The 18,815-nt window shown below is 40.9% G+C and overlaps 1 protein-coding gene across 2 annotated transcripts; it reads left to right on the top strand.

The window, feature by feature from the left end:
• Window positions 1–2,718: 2,718 nt before the first annotated feature.
• On the top strand, window positions 2,719–8,669 carry LOC133550546 (oligodendrocyte-myelin glycoprotein-like). Of its 2 annotated transcripts, none has more exons than XM_061896510.1 (2): window positions 2,719–2,864; window positions 3,092–8,669. In XM_061896510.1, the coding sequence occupies exons 1-2, from the start codon at window positions 2,857–2,859 to the stop codon at window positions 4,224–4,226; spliced, it is 1,143 nt and encodes a 380-aa protein (XP_061752494.1). In that variant the 5' UTR covers window positions 2,719–2,856; the 3' UTR covers window positions 4,227–8,669. The 2 variants fall into 2 exon arrangements, with proteins under 2 accessions (XP_061752494.1, XP_061752493.1); XM_061896509.1 differs by having other exon boundaries at window positions 3,089–8,669.
• The last annotated feature ends 10,146 nt before the right edge of the window (window positions 8,670–18,815 follow it).

The following is an 18,815-nucleotide window of genomic DNA, read 5'->3' as shown; positions in this document are numbered from 1 at the left end:
CTCCTTGATCAGTTTCCCAGGAAGAGGGTCAAGTAAACATGTTGTCTGTTTTATTCCATTTACACGTTGTAATAATTCCTCTAATGTTATTTCCTCAAAACGAGAGAAACTATTTTGGAGGGCAGTATCCGCCGTATATACCATCGTATCAGTGTTAATAGAACCCCGTTGTAGCTGGGACGCATTGTCTTTAATCTCCTTTCTAATGACTTAAATTTTCTTACTAAAGAATTGCATAAAGTCATCAGCTGAGTGGGTGGAGCTACTGGAAGGGGTCCCTTGTTGGGTTAGCGATGCTACCGTACTAAACAAAAATTTAGGATCGTTTTTATTACGGTGGATGAGATTTGAGTAATATTTAGCTTTAGCTAAGGTAAGCATGCGTTTATAAGTTATTAAACCATCACTCCATGCTTGATGGTGCACCTCAAGTTTAGTCGTGCGCCATTTACGTTCCAGCTTTCTACATAATAATTTCTGAGCTCTAGTTTCTTCTGTAAACCACGGTGTGCGCTTTTTTGGAGCCTTTTTTAACTTTAGCGGTGCTATGTTATCAATGGTTTCGCGCAGGGCGTCGTTAAAGTTGTTAGTGAGGTTATCAATAGAGCCCACATACTTTGGGAATGGTGCCATTACCGAGGGCAGTAGGTCAGCAAGAGTTGTCGTTGTTGCTGTATTGATGTTGCGGCTGCTATAGCAGTTATTATTATTATTAGTTTGACGAACATGCGTCTGAACCTCGAATTTTATAAGGTAATGATCGGACAATACTTTAGTATACGGGAGTATCGTAACTTTGGAAACGGTGATGCCCCTGACAAGCACTAGGTCTATCGTATTACCGTTGCGATGCGTGGGTTCATTTATTATTTGTGTGAGACCACAGCTATCATTTACAGTCTGGAGCGCTACGCACGGTGGGTCCGATGGGGTATTCATATGGATATTAAAGTCCCCCATTATGATTATATTATCGGCGTGTGTCACTAGATCAGCAACGAACTCTGAGAATTCATTGATAAAGTCCGAATAGGGCCCTGGGGGTCGGTAGATAACAGCCAGGTGAAGAGGCAGTGGTGTGACAGACCTCATAGTAAGCACCTCAAACGATTTATATTTATTATTTATGTTAGGACTAAGGTTGAAGTTTTCGTTGTATATTAGTGCGACCCCCCCACCCCTTTTAAGCGGACGGGCAATATGCGCATGTGTAAAGTTAGGAGGACATGCCTCATTTAGCGCAAAAAAGTCGTTTGGTTTAAGCCAGGTTTCGCTGAGACCGATGACGTTAAGATTGTTGTCTCTGATAATATCATTAACTAACAACGTTTTAGGAGACAATGATCTTATGTTTAAAAAACCTATATTATAGGTAGTGGGCTGTTTTAGGGAGTTTTTGATCAAATTATCCGTAGTAGCAATATTAATAATGTTGTGTTTATTATGCCCAGTGCATTTAGTATAGTTACGACCATATCTAGGAATTGATACGACAGGAATTTTCCGATTGTTTGTTTGTTGCTTTGATAAACTGCACGCATCATGGTTAGCCACCTCAGTAACGGGGATTTTCCGATTGTTTGATTGTTGCTTTGATAAACTGCACGCATCATGGTTAGCCACCTCAGTAAAACATATGTCCAACTCTGAAACACTCAAAGCAGAAAAAACTTGTTCTAATTTAACTGACTCCTTACCCAGACCAGTAGTATCGCATTTTCCATCTAAATCCGTCTTCAGGATGGAGGGAAGTGGTGTTCTGTGGGGATTAGCCTTCTGCTTTGTTTTTAGCCCCGCTCGGCATCCGCGTTTCCGATCACACCGCTGCCGTCTGCTCCGTAGACGGCCCCCGCTGCTACTAGACTCCCCTGCTTCACAAGCCGCTGGATGTAGCCGCCGACGTATTCCCATGCTAGTTAGCAGGTTTAGCACGCACGCGTCTGTCAGTCCAAAACGGCCCGATATGTCCACATCCAGAAGTGTCTGGCGGTCGTACGTGATCACGGAGTGACCACGATGTGAGCCAGCCATAAAGTTTGTGGAATTGTCCGGTATTTCTGCCAAATGTTCCATCTTTAGCAAGAGCCCCTCGAGAGCGCAGCCCGTCCGGGCGCCGCCATCTTGGGACCATCACTGATAAGCCAGTGGATGAAAACCACTGGCCTACTGTATAACATGTACGTACTGCTTTTGAACTTTAGCAGTGTGACTGAATTAAAACACAAATCAGCAGATTGAGAATTGCGCTTTAAAAAAATAAATGAAAAATAACTGTTAAAGCATGTAATGCAAATAAAAAAGTAGAAGTTGCGGAAAAATATAAATAACAGTAAACATTGCCAAACAAATAAAATAAAACATGTATAATAAAAAGGATTGCTCCAGACCAATAGAAAGATGCAATGAATGTGATTCATCTCATCATTCACACTTGAAGCATAACAGCAAATGATTGCTCAATATTCCCTGTTAAAGAAAGACCTGATAATGATTTGATACATGGCAGCACTTCATTTTGAACACAGCTATAAGACACAATGCAATCAAATAATGGAACAACTACAGCATTAGTTGTCAAATGCAAGACTATAGTGCCAGACTTTACAAAGAATGATGGGAAGTTTCACTTCATTCTGACCCCCCCCCCAAAGCCGCCTGCTCTGAAAACACCCTCCCCACTAAACTAACACCAGAGAGGAACTCAAAGGAGCACACAGCTTGATCGCAGACACCCAAAGGATCCATACCCAGAAAGAGGCACCATCAATTTGAGGACACATTTAGTGTGCAAGAGTCAACTTCTTTCAGTGGCAGCTGCTCCGAGACTTGAGTGTCTGCAGCAACAGGAATTTTAAAATGAGGAGGTGAGTAGTTTTCTTCTGTATTTAAAGCCAGCTGAACCATTCTGTGTCTGCTTATTCTTTAAAAATGTTCAAATGTTGAAGATGTCTGTTGGATTATCTGAAAGAAATAGTCACCGTGTTTATTAGATAACTGGTTATGTTGGCAAAGTGGAAGTTTTTAGCTGCAGTGCTGTCCTGTGGTAAAGATGCTACATAAGACCACCTCCGATACTCTTGTCTTTCAGCAGGCGTGCTCAGCAGAATCTGCCCCCTAATGAGGCCCCTCTGATGCTCCTGCTTTTCTTGTTGCTGGGGTTACGAGCCGCCGCTGTGTGCCCCGCTGCCTGCTCCTGCAGCCACAGGAAGGCAGACTGCTCCCGGCGGGGCCTCCGAGAGCTGCCCGACGGCCTCCGGGCCGACCTGCGAGGCCTCAACTTGTCCCACAACCGAGTCGACAACCTGGATGGCGGGCTGGCTTCCTACAAGCACCTCCGCGTACTTGACTTGTCTCGCAACGGCCTGAGCCGCTTGCCGGAGCGCTTGCCTCGTTCGCTCTGGCAGCTGCACGCCGCCTCCAACCGCATCCGCCTCCTGGACAAGAACGACACGGTGCTCCAGTGGAACCTGAGGTTGCTTGACCTCTCAGACAACGAGCTGGAGAGGACCGTTTTCATCAACAACACTCTGATCAATCTATGCGTGCTCAACTTGAGCCACAATCACCTCTGGACTCTGCCCACCAACATGCCTTCACGCCTGGAGATCATCGACATCTCCCATAATTGGCTTGTAAAGACGTTGCCAGGTTCACTGGACCGACTTCCCAGATTGACCTTCTTCTATCTTCACACAAACCGCCTCTCCAATCTCCCCTTTGGAGTGTTGGACAAGATGACTTCCCTAACAGTGCTCACTCTGGGCAACAACCCTTGGGCCTGTCACCTTAAGGCGGACATGAACTACCTCCTCTCCTGGGTGCAGCATACCCCCGCCCTGATCCTGGGCTGCCCGTGCCGCACTAACCCCATCTGTGGAGGAGCGCACTCAGGTCAGGCTGGAGGGTGGACCCTAAACAACAACTTCCACGCAAAAGACTCCGGCTCAAATGTCACCACAATGAAAGTCCCCCCTGCTACTTCCGGTCCAGCTTCACCCCGTGTGTGCCCCCACAGCACCGCAGCCTCATCCAGTAGAATATTCACCACTAACAGACCCATCTGGACGACAGACCACTTCCCGAAAACTGACAGCATCTTCATCCAAACCAAGAAGATAAGCACAAAAAATGTTAGGAGGCAGAATGACTCCTCTTCAACACTTACTGACTCTTCTTTAATCCTTCTCCTGCCCACTATGGTCTTTCTGTGTCTCACTCTGCCGTGAGACTTGTTCCACATCAACTACAGCGTTTGAAAAAAGTTACACAATGTCTCGCCTCTTGGCTTTTGAAATAACTACAGACTCAATCGGTGATCATGTTACAGTGGGGGGAAACAGTTTAGCAACATATTTTTATAATTTCATAGCTGCTAGGTGAATTGAGGGGTGGATCTTATCTAATGCAATTAATGCGTTTTGGTGTCTGCTCGCATTTCTTTTCAAGAATATGAAAAAAAGCTTCTTGCAATATGCTTTTTCATGCGTCTGCAAAATTGTAGCGCATCTCCTTTAAGAAAGTGGGTCCCATTCCACCGCTTTTAAAATGCACACAAAAATTGGTACATGTCTGCTGCATGTTTCAAAACCTAACAAAGCGCCCCAGTTCGGAGCATTATAATGTGAATGTGCAGTGAATTAGATTTAGACTTGGACTTCCTTTTATTTTCATTCAAATTTGAACTTTACAGTACAGATAAGAACCAAATTTCGTTGCATTAGCTTTTTGTAGTGCAGGCTAAAAGATAAATAAGGTGCATATATAAATAAATATATTACTGTACAGATAAATATATTGCACTTTTGCATATGCATCCACGTTTATGGATGCATGTTATATTGTCTTTATATTCCAGCGAGTTTTTAATCCATTTTTGTGGAAAATTGAGGGGATTATTATGATGCATGTGTGGATTATTATGAGGGGATTATTACAATGCGTTCAAGAGCGAAGCCGTTACAAAACCTGGAAGTTCTGCTAAGGAGGCTGTGAAACTTCTTTCTAGAGTCCAGCAGTGAAAATAGTCCTTGGTGGGGGTGGGAGGAGTCTCTACAGATTTTCTGAGCCCTGGTCAGGCAGCTGCTTTTTGCGATTTCCTGGATAGGAGGAAGAGGAGTCCGGATGATCTTTTCCGCCACCCTCACCACTCTCTGCAGAGACTTCCAGTCTGAGGCACTAAAATATTTTGTGACATTTGTTATTTCAAATATAACTTTTAGTGATGTTTTGTTTTCGCCAGATGAGTCAGTGGAATAGTGCGAGATCGTGGTCTGAGGTTTGAACCCCACTCCCCCAGGTACCTCTCTTCAGCAGGCTCCCACGGCCGTCCAGGCTGCAGTTCCAGTGCTAAATGAGTGTCTCCATGGTGAAAGCCAGGTAGTACACGCAAAATCATCATTTAAATAAGGCTGTCCGCACCAGTTTTCACTTGTAATTAGTAGGTCACACACATGCAGACCCACGAAACGTATACGCAATTTATTGTGTTATTTGGATCTTAGTAGATCAGGCCCATGGCCTACAAAAACCTTTGGCGAAAAAAGAATCCAAAGGAAAGTGGGGCATATGAAAACCGAAGTACCACGGTATATCCACTGAAGAGACTATACTGCAGATATAAAACTTATACGTACTTTAGAGACAGGGATTAGTACCTTTTACATTTGAACTGACATGGTACCTGGGAATTGAAACTGATACGCAACGGTACTTATTTTTGGTACTTTTTTGTGTGTTAATGAATGCTAACTTTTTAATGTTAAAATCTTTAATTTTTAAAAAAATCTAAGTTAGGGTTCACCTGATACCAATCTGTTTGATACAGGTCGCAAAATGTATGTAGATACTTTTCAAAATAAAGGGGACCACATGTCATGATTGGCTTTATTTTAACATAACATTTTATGATACATCAAACATACATTTGTTATTGCAATTAAAGAACAATATTGTCCTTAAATAAAATAGTGAACACGCTAGATAACTTGACTTTGAGTAGTAAGTAAAGGTTCGTAATTTGGGCGCTGACATGTGCAGTAACATATTGTGTCTATTCCCATTTTATTATTTTATCAAAATTAGGAGGGACGGCATGGCTTGGGTGGTAGAGCGACTTTGCCAGGAACTTGAGGGTTCCAGGTTTGATCCTAGTCATTGCTGTTGTGTCCTTGGGCAAGATATGTTACCCACTTGCTCCCAGTGCCATCCCACATTGGTTTACATATAACTTAGATAGTGGGTTTAACTATGTGAAGTGCTTTGAGTCACTAGGGAAAAGCGGTGTAAAAATATAATTCACTTCACTTTTGTAGAAAATTTATTATTAATCTACTTTTTATTGACTGTCACTAGCTGCTTACTTTCTACATTTCTGTTAAAATGTAAAACATCACTTATTCTTCTGTTGTTTGGATACTTTACATATTTTTTTGCTGATACTACAAATCCAATACCAACTAGTTACAGGGTCATATATTGGTAATAGTCAAGTTCTTCTTTGTCCAAGGACGTTTTTTTATACTTTTCCCCTTTTGTCTCCACATATGTCTGCTATTGAGTACGCCATCCGTCCATTGCCTAACATGCGCCTCTCTTCATTTTACCAGAAATGTTACGTCGTTAGGAGAAAAAAAAGTATAAGTATTTCTAGAAGCAGTATCGTACCATTTTTAATTTATTATTACCTACCGCCTGAATGCACTGAGATTGGCTCCAGCACCCCCCGTGACCCCGAAAGGGACAAGCGGTAAAAAAATGGATGGAAATGATAGACCAGTGTTTTTCAACCTTTTTTGAGCCAAAGCACATTTTTTCATTGAAATATCTTGGAGGCACACCACCAGCAGAAATCATTAAAAAATGAAACTCAGTTGACAGCAAAAAGTCGTTGTCGCAATTGTTAGATATGACTTTAAAGCATAACCAAGCATGCATCACTATAGCTCTTGTCTCAAAGTAGGTGTACTGTCACCACCTGTCACATCACACCCTGACTTATTTTGACTTTTTTTTGCTGTTTTCCTGTGTGTAGTGTTTTGGTTCTTGTCTTGCGCTTCTATTTTAGTGACTTCTCCTGTTATGTTGGTATTTTCCTGTAGCAGTTTCATGTCCTCCTTGAGCGCTATTCCCCGCATCTCTTTGGTTTTAGCAATCAAAAATATTCAATATGTTGCTATCCGTCTTTGTGGGGACATTGTTGATTGTCATGTCATGTTCAAATGTACTTTTGTGGACGCCATCTTTGCTCAACACGCTGTAAGTCTTTGCTGTCGTCCAGCATCCTGTTTTTGTTTACTTTGTAGCCAGTTAAGTTTTTGTTTTGTTCCCTAAGCTTCAATGCCTTTTCTTAGGGGCACTAACCTTTTGTTTATTTTTGGTTTTAGCATTAGATCGCTTTTTACCTGCAACCTGCCTCCCACTGTCATCTGCAGTTTGGGATCACGACAAACCATGTTTCGACATCTACAAAGCAATTATCTACCTGCTGCCACCTACTGATATTGAAGAGTATTGATGAGTTTTTTCTTGAGCCCCTGTGTGGGATTTCAGCCGAGGATGTTGTTGTGGCTTTTGTAGCCCTTTGAGACACTCGTGATCTAAGGCTATATAAGTAAACATTGATTGATTGATTGAAGAGTATACATTGTTACTCTTCCAATCTCTAGACAGCACCAACACTCAACAACACATCATTTGCAGACTATAATTACTGGTTTGCAAAAAATATTTTTTACCCCAAATATGTGAAATTACATAATCTCCCACGGCACACCAGACTGGTGCCGCGGTACAGTGGTTGAAAAACACTGGGATAGACGGATAGTACCACAGTACTTTATATAGTACAACTGTACAACCGCCCTCCCCTTCTCCCGCCCCTCATCCCTGAGATGGACAATTGGTTGAAAATGGATGGATGAATATATTTTCTCACTTGCAAAGTATTATATAGTAGACTTTGCATACAGTTGCAATTCCAGGATGTTAGGTTGTAGTAGTGTACGCACTACGGTGTGTTGTCTAGCTCAGAAGTAGTCTTTGCCATAAGGCTGGATGTCTTCTTATGTTGTCCAATGCAAAGTGTTTCCTGTAAGTATTGTACCTATTAAACACAGTCTGTTTGATTTTAACATACTTCTTAATCGGAGTTTTCACTACCAGGTTTAGAGGTGTTGAAATCGCCACGTAAAATTGCTAATATTAATCAGTTTCTAGTTTAGTCTTTATTTGAAGGGAAAATGCACAGAAACATTAAACTCCAATACATGTATGTTCTGCACCAGATTATAGCTAAATAGCTAATTTCTATCTGCAGTCCCTGGCTACTTAAATTATAGAGATACAAAAAAACATGCAATAAAATCATAACAATAAAATGATACTATAGCATGTAAACAAATTAAGAAAAGTCATAAAATGCAACCTCTCATTTACATCATCCCACATAGAGTAATCAGTGTACAGCACTTTGGCTACCCCTGTGGTAAAGTTTAAATGTGCTTTATAAATAAATTTGATTTGATTTGATTTGATACACAAAACGTGCTCTTGTTCACATCTGTCATCATTTGCAAAACTAATTATGATTTTAACAGACACCTCACAATTTATAACAACATCGCTCTCATGGATAAATATAATACACATTAAGTTGATGTGTCAATCATAGTGCCCACCTTAGTGACCGAGCGAGCAGCTTTCATTGCTCCAATGAAATTAAGGTATGAAAATATGGCACGGTTTGATTTTACATGAATCGATACCAAGTGGTACCAACAAAATTCGGTTGGTGCATGCCTATAAAAGTACTGAGTTTGTTACCCATCCCTATTTAGAGTAGTCAGTGTACAGCTCGCATGGATTTACTGTCCACTGACAATTAGTCAACACACGGCCATCATTATATAAATTGCCTGTAACACAAGTGAGTGGATGCCAAGCATGGTGATGTCACAGTCTGGGGCTGCATGAGTGCTGCCACTAATGTGGCCCTGCAGTTCATTGAGGGAAACATGACTTCCAAAATGTACTGTCTGTGACATTGTGAAGCAGAACATAACGCATGACACCTTACTTTGGTAAAATGGGCAGTTTTCCAATGTGATAAGGAGCACAAACACCTCCCAAGATGATAAGTGCCTTGCTCAGGGAGCTGAAGGCAATGGCAGTATGTCTCCCCAGGACCTGTGCGCATCCTAAATCAAAAGGAAGACGGAAAAAGGCAACACTTTCTTCATCAACCAGTGATGTCATCAGTAACACATGCATAACGCTGATGAATTCAATGCCCAAGAGAACTAGGGCAGTTCTAGCTAGATAACAACGATGCTAACAATGAATATTTACCCTTGGGACACGCTCACTGTGACATGTACTCACTTTTTGACCTATTTTAAATGCAAAATAAATGTATACTGCTTTGCAAGCTGTACACTGACTACTCCAAATTGAATTTCAGTTGATAATCTATAGAACTGTTTCAAGAGAAGATATACTAGAAAGGGGGCTGGCATGTAAATAATAATAAGTTACATACAGCATGTGTCATGGTGGTGTAAGCAGGACAAAATGGATGGAATCAGTATCGTCTGATCGGTATCAGGCCTGCGGAGGAAAATCAGATATGAATCTTTCAATGTGACTGCAGTGAAGGCGAACAGATCAGATACACTCGCTCATTGTCAGACGGATGTCATTGAAATGCGCTGATCGATGTTTCTGATGTTTAGGAAGGCTGCATGTCAGAATGTCCAATAGATTACCTATAAAGTGTTTATAGATCCCTTTTTACTTTTAGGGGACCACCCATCAAATATCACTGAGCTTACTTATTTTCTGATGACCAGACACAACAAGCATATATTGCACCCAAAATGCAAAACAACAACGGTAAACATATAAACATTACACAGCGTTTACAGTAAATTGAAATGCCGTCAAGAGATTAATCAACAATCATTTCCACTCAAATGACCAAATTCTTAAACAAGCATTCTTTAAACATTGATTATGTTTGCTTTGTATCCACATTTATTACAGACGTGGTAGGAAATCAAAGCAGAATTGACTCACTAGAAACCATGCAGTGCAGGCGTGACTGGCTCTCTTTTTATTGGCCGGATAACATGTTGTAGAATAACATTTACAGTAGAAAACAGCAAACATGGGGAAAATAGACCAAAAGTGCACAATTTTATGAGAAAATGCTGAAATTTTCATAATGACAACCAAGGGAGTAGGTTTGCATTTGAGATTGGTGGGGACACAAAAGTGCTCCAAGGCAGCACTCTGAAAGTTAACTTTCTTTTTTTTACATTAGCAATCATAATTTCACGTCATGCAGATGTTATAGGGTAAAGCAACTAAAATGAAAGCAAAGGAGACAACTTGGAAGAGTTCTCATCTTTACTCTTTAGTGTAGGGCTGTAGTGCAACTGTGCATCATACTGTCAATTAACAGAGCCTACTGTCCATCAACAACATCAGAAATACATTCATGCAATACATTGTAAATAAACATAAATGAACTGTAATAATCTCCCGCCTCTCCTTCTCTACTTCCTCCTGCCTCTCTTCCTCTAACTTATCTGCCCTCTCCTCCTCCATTTCCTCCAGCCTCTCTGCTGTCTGTCACCTTACAAAAAAATATATTGATGCATAAAAGATACATTAAGGACAATGACCATAGAGTTGATGGTACAGTTACTGCCTGAGCAAAAAGGCTTTTACTAAATATGAATATTACTTAAAATTATTAATTATACTTTATAATTGTAAAATCACATGATCTTCTAGTGAGGTTTTATTGTATTTCCTCCCCTGATGAACCTCCGCAGACCCTGACCGTGGCTGCTGAGTTCCCTCAGCAGTCTGATGGTAGACGACGACGCCACAAATCCTCTGCATCCCACTTCTACTGGATAGACTTTGGTATTCCAGCCACGCTGCCTTGCTTCTTCTGCTAGCTCTGAGTAGCGCAGCTTCTTACGTCCATAGGCCTTCTCCACAGAGTTCTCCCATGGGACTGTGAGCTCTATGACGTAAGCAGTCTTCACCGAAGGGGACCAGAGCCCCAAGTCTGGCCTGAGGTTGGTAGAGGCAATCTCAGGTGGGAAAAATAGCTGTTTACCGATGTCTGCCAGCATCTCCCAGTCGCGGGCCAGGTATAGGTGTCCTGCTTCTGGTTTGGCGGAAAGCTGATTGGGTGTTTTCCCGCCCTCTCAGACAAACATTGTTTCCTTCAAGGGATTAGATGCTCTTGGTTGCAAGGAGTTGACGGCACCATGCATGCTCTCCAGGGCTGATTCCAAGCTCTTGAGGAACTGGTTGTGCCGCCAGGTGTACAGTATCTCCCCTGCGTGAAGCTTGTCTTACATTCTCTCATGATGTGTCTAAGGGTTGCTGAAGTTGGGCAGAGCGCACAGATTGGATCCTCGCCATACCACTGATGGAGATTCTTTGGCGATGGGAGCACATCATTAGTTGCTCTGATGATAAAGCTGATTTTACTTGCTTCCTTCTGCCATAGCTCCTTCGAGCGTATATTTCTCCTCTCCACTCCTTCCCACTGCATCCATTGCCCCTGTTTGGTGAGAGAGACAGCCTTCGCACTTCTCAAGACCTCCTCCTGGCGACGCACCTCTTCCACCACCAGCGATCTCACCTCTGATGTTGTAGCATTTTTTCCAGGATGGTTCTCTTGCAGTCAGGCCGAAACATCCTCTTCCCTGTTGGACCTTTCCCACTATGTCTTTGTGCCTCAGGGCTGCTGTAGCTTACTACACCGCATCGGATGGTGTCCACCTCCCCCCAGTTACTAGGGGCGGTGCGACAGTGCTGATGGTCTTGTCTCTGGAGTCCTTCAGTGTCATCTGGAGTCTAACTTTAGTACACTTGTATTCCTCAGTTAGATTTGTGAGAGGTAGCTCCAGAATCCCTTTGACGTAGAGGCCGATCTTACTTAGACATTGTAGAATGCCAAGCCACTTTTTTGCATATGAAGTGATGGTTCACTCCATCTTCTCCACAGTGGTTACTGGGATTCATACACAGTGAGTGGCCACATGTTCCGGGGGAGGAGTCCAAATTGGAGGCCCCAAAGCTTCAGTTTCCCTGGCAATAGAGTCTTATCGATGTTATCCAGGCTATTTGCGATCTCTTGCCTTAGTTGTTGTACTTGTTGTTTGTCCTTGAGGCTTGCGTTGTACCATCTGCCCAGGCTTTTGACAGGCTGCTCAGACACCGTTGGAATTGGGTCTTCGCCGATGTAGAACCTTGCGTCTCTCAGCACCCCCTTGATTATGGAGATGCTTCGAGATTTGCTAGGCTTAATTTCATTCGGGCCCACTAGATGTTCTCCTGAAGCTTTCCAAGTAGACGCTTAGTGCATGCTGCAGTAGTGGTTAGTGTTGTCATGTCGTCCATGTATGCTTTGATAGGTGTAAGACGGAGCCCAGCCCTGGTTCATTCTCCACCCACCACCCACCTTGAGGCCCTCATGATGACTTCCATGGCCATTGTGAAAATCAAGGGTGAGACTGTGCAGCCTACCATGGTGCCTACTTTCAAGCGTTGCCATTTGTAGTGAAGTTGGCTGTTGTGAAGCATAGCCGCAGGTCTTGGAGGTAGTTCTTGACCAGTGTGGTGATGGACTCTGGTCATACTTGCCAACCCTCCCGGATTTTCCGGGAGATTCCCGAAATTCAGCGCCTCTCCCGAAAACCTCTCGGAAGAAAATTTCTCCCGAAAATCTCCCGAAATTCAGCTGGAGCTGGAGGCCACGCCCCCTCCAGCTCAAACATGCACAGTTCGAAGTTTGAAAAGGAGGATTGCAGGCGTATCTGACGGCATTTAAAGTCATTTTTAAAAATGACTGCTAATCCTCCTCCTTTTCGACCAGACGACCGCGGAGAAATAAAGTAGGAACACTCCGGAGGCTGAAGTTCATTAAGAGGGGCGGACTCACCGGCTTTCAGCCATGTTTCCGTCACACAGAGGAAGTCAAGTCCGAGGTAAGTGAAGAAATCCTTCAGGATAGACTTTTTTTTTTGTCAAAGATCTTGCGTTCACAAGACCGAACCTGGCGGGGGCCAGCACGTCCAAGGGCGCAGTTAATCCAGGTGGGGCCCGACACACGGCTCGCAGGTGGCGGGGGAAGAGGAGCCACGAGGCGAGAAAAGAAGGCAGGAATCCGGCAAGGTGAAAAATCTGACTGGGACGTCGAAAAACCAACGTCGAAGTTGATCATATTAGTGGGAAAGGGGCAAAGATCCAACAGTGTTTGGAAATCGGAAGTCTCAAGGTTGGCAAGTATGGCTCTGGTACAAGGAAGAAGCTAAAAGATTCCCAGAGAAGTTCATGGGGAACTGAGCCAAATGCATTGGCCAGGTCGAGGAAGGTTACATGAAAATCTCTCTTATCCTTCTTGGCTGATTGGATCTGATGCCAGATCATGCCTGTATGTTTTAGGCAGCAAGAGAATCCTGGAATTTCAGCTTTTTGTACAGATGTATCAATGTATTTGTTCTTTACCAGGTAGGTTGACAGCCTCTGAGACACTACGCTGAAAAAGAATTTCCCCTCAACATTGAGAAGACAGATTGGTCTGAACTGGCTGATGTTCGATGCATCCTTTTCTTTAGGTATTAGCACACCACCAGCCCTTCGCCTATTTAGAACCTTTACATGTATGACTGTTTCCTCCTATTTTTTAGTTTAATAAAGACTGTTAACTGCCCGTCGTCCTGCCGTTTCCTGCATCTTGGGGTCACACCTACTGCAGCCATGTGAGTTCACGACAAGAATAACACAACGCTTTGTCTACAAAATATTTCTGTCAATGATTATTTATCTAATCAAATTAATCACACTTTGGATTAATTCCAATTAATCACAGTTAACTACTTGCTTGCATAATTAAATTTAACTTTAAAAAAGGCATCTATAAGTTGACTATATGCTTCATTTTAAAAATCAGTAGAATTGCACTTTTGATTTTGGATTGTTCATGATTAATCACAGTTGATTACATGCATGCATAATTGAAACTAAATATCCAAATACATATTGACTAGGGCTGTCTACTGATTTAAAAACATATCTGATTAATCACACTTTTGAATTTGGATTCATTAAGATAAATCACAGTTAATTATTTGCTTTCATAATTTAGGTCAACGTTTAAAAAGACCCCAATAGTTTAACAAGTGTTGTATAAGCATGTGGGTTTATTTTTTAAATCCGATTACTCACACATTTTAAATTTGGATTAATCCCAATTAATCGCAGGTTATTACTCACATGCATAATTTAAATTAACTTTAAAAAAAGACTCGAATATGTTGACTAGTACTGTCAAGTGATTCCATTTATCAGTTAAAGCACACTTTTGATTTGTGATTACTTATAATTAACCACAGTTAATTACTTGCTTGCATACCGTATTTCCTTGAATTGCCGCCGGGCATATAGTATGCGCCTGCCTTGAATTACTGCCGGGTCAAACTCGCTTCGCAAAATAATCAGCGCATGCTTAGTATTACCGCCGGGTCAAATTCGTGACGTCACAAGTGACACTTCCCCTGTCATCATTTTCAAAATGGAGGAGGCTGATTTCAATAATTTGAAATTGCATAAAGGAGATTCAGAGCTATTCAGTAGGATTTAAGGGCCAAGCTATTAAATACCGGTATGCTAAAAAGAACAGTAAGCAGCTATGTTTTATTAATATACCTGTGGAGCCGACGGTCCGACAGACAGGCAGGGCACGCTAGCTGTAGCCCTCCCCAAGATGGCGGCAAGCGAGCGGAGAGAAGGAGCAGAAGAGCGACCTGGACTGAGGTTTTATTGAAAAATAAACAAAGTCATACTGCTCAAGCCATGTCCTTCCTTGGTGGTCCTGGGAACACGCAAGACGACGGCTTGAGACCGTCACAATACCGTAGCTGCGTATGTTAAATATGAGTCATTAAATGAATCCCGCCTCCTGGTGGTAGAGGGCGCTAGTGATCCTTCTTGCGTCTATTCGGCTGAAGAAGAAGTGAAATGAGTGACGGGATTGTGCTGGGACGGATATGACGCAGCGGCTGCACGACGGACCTTTGCTGGCTATGTAAACAACCGGGCTGAAACAAAGCATGTTCCAGTCATAAATACCCAGTGTATTATTTATACAATAACTAACACTTCATGTTGGCAGCGGTGGGATAAAGAGATCACCCACGGAGCAGAACGGACAGGGAGTTGTCCGAGGATAATTCTGTCGTCGCCCACACCCGAGCTAACTGATAGCAGCGGTCTGATAGCAGTTTTCTGAGAGACTTTTAAAACTTAAGAAAGATAAGGAATACTTCTATAAACAAGTTATCGATGCTTTTGATCAGAAGGAGCTGGCATGGATTTCATTTATAAGTAAAGGTAAGACCATTTTGAATTTATTTTTTATTTAGCCTTTATTTAACCAGGTAAAATCCCATTGAGATCAAAGATCTCTTTTCCAAGGGAGACCTGGCCAAGAGGGCAGCAGCAAGGTTCCATTAAAAACAGTAAACAACACATAAAACATCACATTTACAACATTAAAACTTGCTCATATGACACATGTGCATACAGACAAGGTAGACTGCAATCCTTTCACAGAAGCTATAAACTCATTTAATCTAACAAGGATTTTTAGTTGAATATTCAATTGTAGGTTATTCCAAGCCTTCGGTGCTGAACATAACCACAATAATGTTTTTTTTTTATTAAATGTGCTTTTCATGATGGTATCCTTACATCACACTCAAATTTTTACTGCATGCCTTTGGTAAGCGCAGGAGTCAGAAGAGGTTTTAAATTAATTAGCACATGCTTACTTTTACCGCATGCCTTTGGTAAGCGCAGGGGTAAGAAGAGGTTTTAAATTAATTAGCGCCCCAATTCAAGGAAATACTGTAATTTAAAATAAACTCAAGAGACTCAAATATGTTGACCATTGCTGTCAAATTATTCTGTTTTTATCAGTTAAATCACATTTAACGTTTGATTTGTCGAGATTAATCACTGTTAATCACTTACTTGCATAATTTAAATTAACTTTAAAAAAGAGCCCACTATTTGGACAGAAATGCAATTTCATTGTCATAATGTCATACAGAAAACGTTTGGAAATTTGTACTTGAATGTTCTCCAGTTTTTTCTAAGCATTTATGTTTATTTTGAACTGAAATTGGCCTTTGAGTGTCTCCTCGCTAATATTTGATCACTGACCTTTAATAACAAACCATGTCGCCTTTCAGGTAATCATCCACGGTCAAAATAAATAGCGTGATTAATCCGTATATACATGAATTTGGGATATTTTATTCTGAATATCCGCATTTTTTTACACATTAACTTAGACAGTGCTACTTTAAATATTACATTTTGTATAAAAATAAAAATGCTCATCCTTTAATTTTTTCTAGTGGGAGAAGTAGCGTAAATCCAGCCTTTAATGTAAGTACATCACTATCCAATGTGGGCCACTAAAAAGTACAAGTCAATAGCATAAGGACACTAAATCAGAAGATGGCATTTGGATGTCAAACTACAAACTCCTAAGCGCAAACACATTGACTGGCTTCTGCTTGTACAAAATCCCAAAAAAAGGCCATCTAAAGAATTTATGAAAAAATATTCATGAAGAACAATTTTTTGATTATACATGATTGTAGCTGAGATAGGCGCCAGCGCCCCCGCGACCCCGAAAGGGAATAAGCGGTAGAAAATGGATGGATGGATGGATGACTTGACATTTTATGAGAATGTTATAGCCCTCGCTTCATAAATCCAACACAACCTACAGTGCATTGAAGAGAGTTAAGCACATGATGGCACTATACACTCAAGTACGGCCCTGTTGAGGTCTTGAAAGCAACTTGAATATTCATCAGCAGGCTGAGGGGCAAGGTAAATAGCTTCCTATCATCATGGATCATGTTTTATCTTCATTCATTTGTTTTTCTTAACAGATGGATGGATTTATTTCACTTCACTATTCCCCTTTAATTTCAATTTCAGAGCGGTGTGAGACGGCCTTTACTAGTTCAACTGGAAGATGACAGCAACAATTTTTTTTATTTTGGTGTCATGTCAGACAGAATTGTTTCAGTTTAACAGCCTATGTGGAATGTAATGGTAATCAAAATGTTTGCATTCAGTGTGATTATAAGCATTTGTTCAACTTGTGCTTGCCTGGTTTCTTGAAGATTAAGATTAGTGATTCTCAAACTGTCGTACTTGTGGTACACCAAATAACCACTAAACTAAATTTTCAAACACAGTCTTACTGTTCAAACTCTGCATAATTGTGGCCAAACATATTTAATATAATTTTAAATAAAACCTTTGCCTCATTTTTTTATGAATACTTCTATATTGAATATATTATTGACCATATTTGAATCATAGTCATTATGATGGTACTTGGAGAGCCAAGAGTTTTCTAAGGCAGTGGTTCTCAAATGGGGGTACGGGTACCCCTGGGGGTACTTGAAGGTATGCCAAGGGGTACGTGAGATTTTTCAAAACTATTCTAAAAATAGCAACAATTCAAAAATCCTTTATAAATATATTTATTGAATAATACTTCAACAACATATGAATATAAGTTCATAAACTGTGAAAAGAAATACAACAATGCAAATTCAGTGTTGACAGCTAGATTTTTTGTGGACATGTTCCATAAATATTGATGTTAAAGATTTATTTTTTTGTGAAGAAATTTTTAGAATTAAGTCCATGAATCCAGATGGATCTCTATTACAATCCCCAAAGAGGGCACTTTAAGTTGATGATTACTTCTATGTGCAGAAATATGTATTTATAATTGAATCACTTGTTTATTTTTCAACAAGTTTTTAGTTCTTTTTATATATTTTTTTTACCAAATAGTTCAAGAAAGACCACTACAAATGAGCAAAATGTTATACAATGTTATACAATTTAATAAATCAGAAACTGATGACATAGTGCTGTATTTTCTTCTTTATCTCTTTTTTTAAACCAAAAATGATTTGCTCTGATTAGGGGGTACTTGATTTAAAAACATGTCAACAGGGGGTACATCACTGAAAAAAGGTTGAAAACCACTGTTCTAAGGGGTACTTGGTGAAAAATGTCTGAGAACTTCTGATTTCGGCTACACTGTATATTCAAACAAAGTTGTGGACTTGTTTTGTTTTGTCACCATTGTGTCAAAAGCTCTTTCCAGAAGACCTTGTTGTGCTTCACTCAACACAGCCAGCCGCCCGTAGCGTTTTTATTTTAGTAGTACACAGTATGATGAATTATTCAGCATTTTACATCTCCCATGAGTAAGCATACTAACTAAGCAGCATAAAAGCATTAATCCCAGTCAGGCCTTTCTTCACATTTAATCACAGCTTGCTACTACCTACTATGAACTTAGTTTGAGAAGGTAATCATAGAGCAGCATCTCTCTAAAACATGGAAAAATTGGATATGCACAAATAAGGAATGAACACATCTGGATAAAAAATGATTTTTCTGGTAAATTTCCTCCAACTTTTATTTGCAGTAGAAATATCTCCATAAAGCCATAGTTGAACTAATTGGGCAGGGTTAGAAAACTACCTTTGTGAAAAAACATTACCATACTTCGGCATTTGCAGCTCAGTTTTCACCTTTTTGCTTTACCATTACCTCAGTTATAGATTAAAATCCAAAGGAAAATGTATATATTTATTTACATTTTGGACTTTTTATTGAACGTAGTTTCTATTTGGAGTTGAGAGATTTGCAAAATGACTTCACCCCAAGTAAGTCAGTGCTTT

Source organism: Nerophis ophidion, linkage group LG04 (assembly GCF_033978795.1).
Source record: "Nerophis ophidion isolate RoL-2023_Sa linkage group LG04, RoL_Noph_v1.0, whole genome shotgun sequence".
Classification (NCBI taxonomy): Eukaryota; Metazoa; Chordata; class Actinopteri; order Syngnathiformes; family Syngnathidae; genus Nerophis; species Nerophis ophidion.
The sequence above is the reverse complement of the archived record's forward strand: the minus strand, read 5'-3'. Positions and strand labels throughout refer to the sequence as shown.